At 40.1% G+C, this 6,714-nt stretch overlaps 1 protein-coding gene across 1 annotated transcript in view; it reads right to left on the reverse strand.

The window, feature by feature from the left end:
• Positions 1-3,521: 3,521 nt before the first annotated feature.
• Positions 3,522-6,714, reverse strand: part of TGS1 (trimethylguanosine synthase 1) — a 20,689-nt gene continuing 17,496 nt past the window's right edge. Inside the window, exon 12 of the mRNA XM_035890720.1 lies at positions 3,522-4,098. Coding sequence (XP_035746613.1) covers positions 4,087-4,098 — 12 coding nt within the window. The 3' untranslated portion in view covers positions 3,522-4,086. The remainder of the gene's footprint in view (positions 4,099-6,714) is intronic.

Raw genomic sequence — 6,714 nt, forward strand, 5'->3', positions numbered from 1 at the left:
CATTATTAACACTTCTAAACTCCTCTGAGACTTGACTCTGTGGTGCAGGTTTAAATATAAACACGCTGAACTTCCTCTATTCTACTGTAAGTAAAAAACCAGCCTACTATGAGGAGGAAATAACAGATTAATCTAAATTATACTTTGGACCTTTATTGACTTGCCCAGAAAATTACCACACTTATCTAAACCAAGCATTTACTTTTCTGTTTTGTTTTCTTTTTTCCCCTTTTTTGTTTCTGCAAACTAAAACAAAAGCATGAGAGGTTTCTTCATCCTTCAATTTAATGGTAATAGGAAGAAAATCTCCACGTTCTTGTCAAAGAGGAACCTGCCACTTAAGTAAAAAAGCAGAAGCCGGCTTACTTATAAATAGCACAAGAATCTGAAATTGGCAAGCGATCAGGAATGTTAATTTTACAACTTATCTTTTCTTACTTGAAATCCTAAAAGCAGTTAACATTGTGGGGCGATCCACATCTCTTTTTCTAGGAAGACATTAAGTTTGTACTTGTAAATTTATTACGAACAAAAGCCGGAATGTCCCTTCCAAAAAGCGTTAGAGGCTTTGCACTTTAAAGCTAGTCTTGTTTAAGTGTTCTAAGATATTAATTGGATTAGTCAACTTAATATAAGAATATTGAAACTACTCTCTCGGGGTTACATACTCCCACTTCCAGGGCACAATTTGTGTCACCAGCGTATCTAAGTATGACTAGCGCATTGATATTAAACACAATACTAAACATTTCTCTTAGGAGACCAAGTAAAGCAAAATGCTTCATCGGTAACACTCGGTAACAGGCAAATGCTGCTCCTCCGCTGAGGGGTGGCACCCATGGAAGGACACCTGAGAAGATACATCCGCTGTGTCTAGTCTCTTAAGTGTTAAATCCGGCGTAACTAAGACTGATCTCAAGTGACTACTAAAAGTATTTGATAAACCCAAAGGTGACAAGAATTTAAATAAGCAATGGGCTCCGCAGGGACAGATCCGGCACCACGTGCTCTTCAACCCCCCCGATATTCAGAGGAGAGAAACTCAAATCCTCTGCAAAGATGCTCATTTGTAAATTACTGGAGGTTGCACATTTAATTACATAGGAGTTGCCAAGTTTTCCTCCAAAGGGCTCAGTCAACCCTGACGGCGTAACGAGGGAAAGCTGCCACACACCAAGCTTCAGAAAGGTGCCAGCTTGGTAGAGGGACGCCCTCTAAAAATAACAGCAGATTGAGGAACGATGCTTTGAGAAAAACAAAGGTGCTCACTTATTTTTAGAAATACCGACACGCATCTCCTGTTTTTGCAGTGAACTTCAACGGTGAGTACAGAAAGGCTTCTTAATTTCTTTTAAAAATTGGACTAGTTCAAAATTTGTTCATTTGGCATTTTCCTGTGCAAATATGACTATTCCCTGCTGGCAACTCTCCTCATCCTGGTTTGTTCTTTAGCCCAAAGCCCCATACTCAGGGGGGCAGGCATTGCCTCCGTTGCCGCGCTGGGTAACTCTGCACGTGCCGCACGCCTCCCCGGGGAAGAGGCAAAGGACGCAGCTTCAGCTGATGCCTCCCCGCATCCCTCTCACCTGGATGCTTCATCCTTCAGTTCAGTGACTGTTGATGGGAACAGGCTACAGCTACAGCCAGAGAGCATTAAAAAAGCAGCCAGCAGATTTGGTCTCAAGTTTAAAATAGAAGACATCAGAAAAGAAATATGAAAAGGGAAACGAACATGGAAGATTACTTCAGGAGCACAAGTTGCTTAAGGTACAAACTTCTTTTATATTGTTCAGGTGTATTTTTGAACTCAAAGCTTTTCCTGCTGGCCCTGCAGGTTCTTTTTTATCATACTGAAAGTCCTTCAGTAAAGTAACTCCCTATCTGTTTCAGCCACCAACTAAAGTAACTGTGGATAAAAAGATTATCATCATTTTTCCCCCCCCTCCAAGAAACTTTTCTGTGGTGCGAGAAATAAAATTTTTTGGCTTGATAGGCAGCAAAACAAGCACACTGTGATTAATTTAATTTTATAGAACACTAGTAAAAAGAGGAACTCCCTCCCCCCGCAACCAACCTAAAGACTAGGGGAAAAAAATCCCAACTCATTTGGAGGAAAAAAAAAAAAAAAAAAAAAAAGACAATGGTATTCTTTACACTGACAGCAATAAACCAAAATGCTGTCAGGCAGCATTTTTCAAAATATACAGGTCTGCAGGTGAATTACACCACTGCCACGGTGGTGCTGCCACCCTTTGACAGGCCAGAGATTGATTTTTTTTTTTTTTTTTTTTTTTTTTTTAAAACTTGAGGTGGGCAAACTGCAATTCAGTATTCAAGTGCTATGAGCTTTAGGAAGACTGAAGTCCAGAAGTACCACTCTGGTGTGGTGTATGCTGGGAGTATCTTCTGGCTTTATCAAGGGCAGAGAACAGATGTGAGTTTAAAGTGGGCTGCTTAAAAGCTGCCGTTATTAATGTGATAGTCACAGCTGAAGTGCACGCGATTACGCTCACTTAGAAATGATCAGCCTGCAAAACACATCAACCCACAGCCTTTCACCTGCCAACTCCCCTAATACCCAAGCATCTTAAAAATACAATCAAATTAACCCCAGTTCACCTCCTGGCCTCTCATGCCCTGCTTTGCTCATTGGTATATTTACTCCTGAAAAAACATGACATTGGTTGGCAGGTCCCATTTGGCTAGGTCTGCAGTCTAAATTCATAGCAAAATGAATGGGGCCAGTGGTAGTTTTACTAGTCAGCCTCCCATCAAACTTCCTAATTCACAGAGGTTACCATATATTCTTTTATTAAACTGATCTCCCTGGTATGGTCTTCTGTTCTCTGAATGACACCAGATAGAATTGAAATAAATAAATAAATGAGTTTTAACCATCTTTACACTCCCTTCATTGACCAGTCATTTGTATCAACCGGACTTTCAAAAACAGAAACACAGCAAACATCTTCCCATCTAGGCATCAGACTTGCAGACAGAACAAGGCTTCGGTGTCTAACTCCAGACTGTCAAAATGGACGATGAAGACGAGGGAGGGACAAAGGCAAGAAAAAAAAAAAAAGTACCTGCATTAAGTGTATTCTTTGTATGACTATCAAGGTCATGAGCACTTTGCTTAATTCTGGGCTCAAGAATCACTCTATACACCTGACAGGGAACAAAAGGTAATTTGTATCTTCTGGGAGTATTTGGAATATAAGCCAGGTCTGAGACACCAACATTTAGGACAGTAAAATGTCCAACAACAGTGAAAATTTCACTAAATTAGGCACAGCTATCACAAACAACAAAAAACCAAACACCTGTCTCTAAAACCCAGAAAACCCCAAGCCCAGGAACCTACCCAATTTATAAAGTTTTGCATTAGACATCAAATCTTCAAATAATAAAGATGCACACAAAGTTTTCAATATACAAAGAGGAAGAGATGTGAAAAGTGACTGGTTAAAAAAAAAAAAATTATCAACAGTGCATCAAGACTAACGTAAACCTTTCCCCACCTCCAACCCTGCTTCAGTTTTTAAAAACACAGTATCTTGAGTGAAGAAATGCAGCCTGTAAGACCTTCCTAGTGAGGACTTGTTACGGACCTATACAACACCAAGCAGACTGCCGGTAGGTCAGCTCATGATGGATGGAGCTACAACTGTCTGGTAACAAATAAATCACTAGCTAGTTTAAATGGAGAGGCTGCCAATTTGTATTACGATCCCAGTTTATATAGTTCCAGTCAACCAGTAGGAATCATGTGGGAGAATACCATAAATAATATAGACAGAAAAGCATATGCCTGTGAGCACCTTGCTAGTGCAGAACATTTACCACTTCCCACCGGATCTCCCGCACATCTGTGAAATGTCACGCCACGTCCACCGTACAGCTGCTCTCACACAGCACATCCCGATAGTGCCGCTGCCATTGCATCCCCAAGGAGCACACCCACTGTCCCATGCTCCCCCGGAGCTGGATCAGCTTTCCCTCTCAGCAAGGTTCAAAGAACACAGACGTTTTTGAAAACTTTCGTCCATCAGAGTGATGTGGTGATGGAGAATGTAGGCTGCAGTGCTACAGTCTTGACTAACGTTCGGAAAAAAAACAGTCTTGACTGAAAATTAAAAGACAGAACTGGATTTTCCTTTGCACAGGCTTAAGTTAAAACCTTTGAGCTGCTCTCTAAAGGACAGGGAAAAACTCCTCCTGCAGATACTGAGCAGTAAGTTATCTGCAGCCATCTGAAAAAAAAAAACCAAAAACCCCACCAGCTTGACAATGTTTTGCCTGTCATCCTTTTTGTTCATAATTTTAAACACAGGCATCATTTGGTCTGTCAAATTTATGGAATTATGGTTGACATGGACAGCAATCAACAAGTAACAGTTCTCTTAACCGTAAAGTTTATGTTAGGAATTTACTCCAATACTTTATGAAGTGTAAAACTTCGTATACGGTTTGATGAACAAATACTACTCAAAAATGGTTAAGAGGAAGAATAATATTATTTTACATATATTACCCAAAAAGCAGCATTGCTCCTCTCTCTGTTACCCTACACTACTATAACGGCCAGAAATAGTTGGCTGAAAAAGAGGACATTTTGCAGAAGTTTAATAGCAACGCTTAACAGAAAAAGGCATTATTTTCAATAAATAAAACAGTTCCTGTTTAGGAAACTGGAATTATATTAACATTGAATTGTGAAGTAGACCCAAATTTTGAAGAGGGGCTCCTTTTTTGGTCACTCCACTTTTGAAAAGGTCTTGATACTTTTTTTTCTTTAAATTAGATCTTTTCTCATACCCCACACCAGCAAGAAGCCTGCTAGTGCAAAAACCATAGAGCAAATTAATATGGTCCATGATGTGACTTCACAACATAGTGGCTATAATCCTCTGAGCGGAGTCACAGTGCCATACTCCCTCTCGGGATCTATATTTAAGCTTCAAGTCACCTACACAGAGAGAAAGGCTTCTGGACACTGGCAAACCTTTCTCAAATTGCATTTTTTCTTTTGTCACAGGCTGGATCTTGGATAGACCAAAACTTAGTTCTAACTTAAAAAGATAGCTCTCAAGCTGAATAATAATCAAGCATTTTACTCTCAGAATCATCTTCAATTAGTGAAGTCATTCATATTCTGTCTTAAGAGTAGACCAATATTATTCTAATAGATTTGCTTGCTGTGGTGTAAGGGTCATAAAGATTGAAATGTTATCTGAAAATTGGCCTCAGATTACCCCGCTGTTTTGCTATCCTAACATGCGACCCAAAATTAAAACTTGCACTACTATATGCTCCAGATGTTAAATATGCAACACTTCCAGCAGCTAAAATCAGGAAGACTTACAAGATAATCCCATGGTAAGTAAATATATGTATAAGATTGTCTTTTTGCTAAAGAGAAAAATCTGTTTCTGAATTAAACCACCACCTGTAAATATGGACAATATGACTGTCTTCAAAGAACAGTGAAGAAGTTTAGGATAATCACGAAGGCACAATACAGTATCTGAGCACTTAACCATCCACGGTCAGGATAAGTAATAAACTCCCGATTCCTCAGTACTCAGTCTCTCAAACTTGGCTAGACTGGTAAAGATGCATGTGTCTTACAACGTACCAGGTCACCAACATTTTAGGCTCATCAGTTTATTGGCGGGAGCCACCATGCAGCCCGACTCTGCTCTGACAACCAGTGAGAGAACAATACCTCAAGGGCAGCGCTCACATGGCTTACAAGAAGAGTCAGGAGCATCACTACGTTGGCACATGAACACTTGGGAGGGTGTGTTTTGGTATCTTATGTAGCCGAGTATGCCTTCTGCAATGAGGCAAAAAGAAGGTATCCCACCATTAGGAAGAAGGTCCTACAGCAACAAATCCCAGGTTCCTCCTCCTTTGCTGCAAATATTAAGATACATAAGTATTATCTCGTAAAGAAAACAGCCCATGCAAGAGATCAGGCTATTTGGGATGAGCCCTGGTCCCCGAGGTGTGTACATACTTCCCACGCTGCACAACGAGGCAGAGCACAGCTTGCTAAGCACTTCAGAAACAACATTTAATCATTCTGTCTCAACAAGCATGCTTTTCAAGTCACTTATGGGGGCCTCTGTTATATTTTGCTGGTGTATTAAGACCTAAAGGTAGGACCTCCTGCAGCTATCGCCTTTCTCCCCCTCGATCTGGTGGAAGTGAACCAGCCAAGGAGGGGAAGGATGCTGGGGAAGGTTGAGCCTTCCCTGACTGCAGGTTCCCTATTGCTACTAGAGTCAATCAACAGCAGAGCAAGGGGAAACTATTTTCATCCAAATTTTGCCAAGGCATGCATATTCACACTCTCTCTCTTTTTTTAAAATAATATCAGCTTAAATTAGTACCATTAATTCTTCTCATAGAAGGCAAGAAGAGTTTTCAATCAGCCAAGTATTTATCAAGTGTTTTCACTTCATTTTGCTGGGGTATAATTTTGATTTAAATATGCAAGCCTATCTGAAACAGTGATTTCTAATTCTTTCCTACTTTGCAGGAATTCTAAGTAGGCCAAATTTTTTGTTTTGCTTTTCAAAACCACCACTGGCAGCCAAATACAAGTTTAGCCACCCAAAACTGAAGCAGTATTAATATACTTCTGACTGGTAGTTTCCACAACTCCCCTCTTTTATCTTTCTTTCTTTTTTTTTTTTTTTTTTTTTT

The sequence above is a fragment of the Egretta garzetta genome, unplaced genomic scaffold, assembly GCF_000687185.1.
Source record: "Egretta garzetta isolate BGI_Z169 unplaced genomic scaffold, ASM68718v1 scaffold1013, whole genome shotgun sequence".
Taxonomy (NCBI): Eukaryota; Metazoa; Chordata; class Aves; order Pelecaniformes; family Ardeidae; genus Egretta; species Egretta garzetta.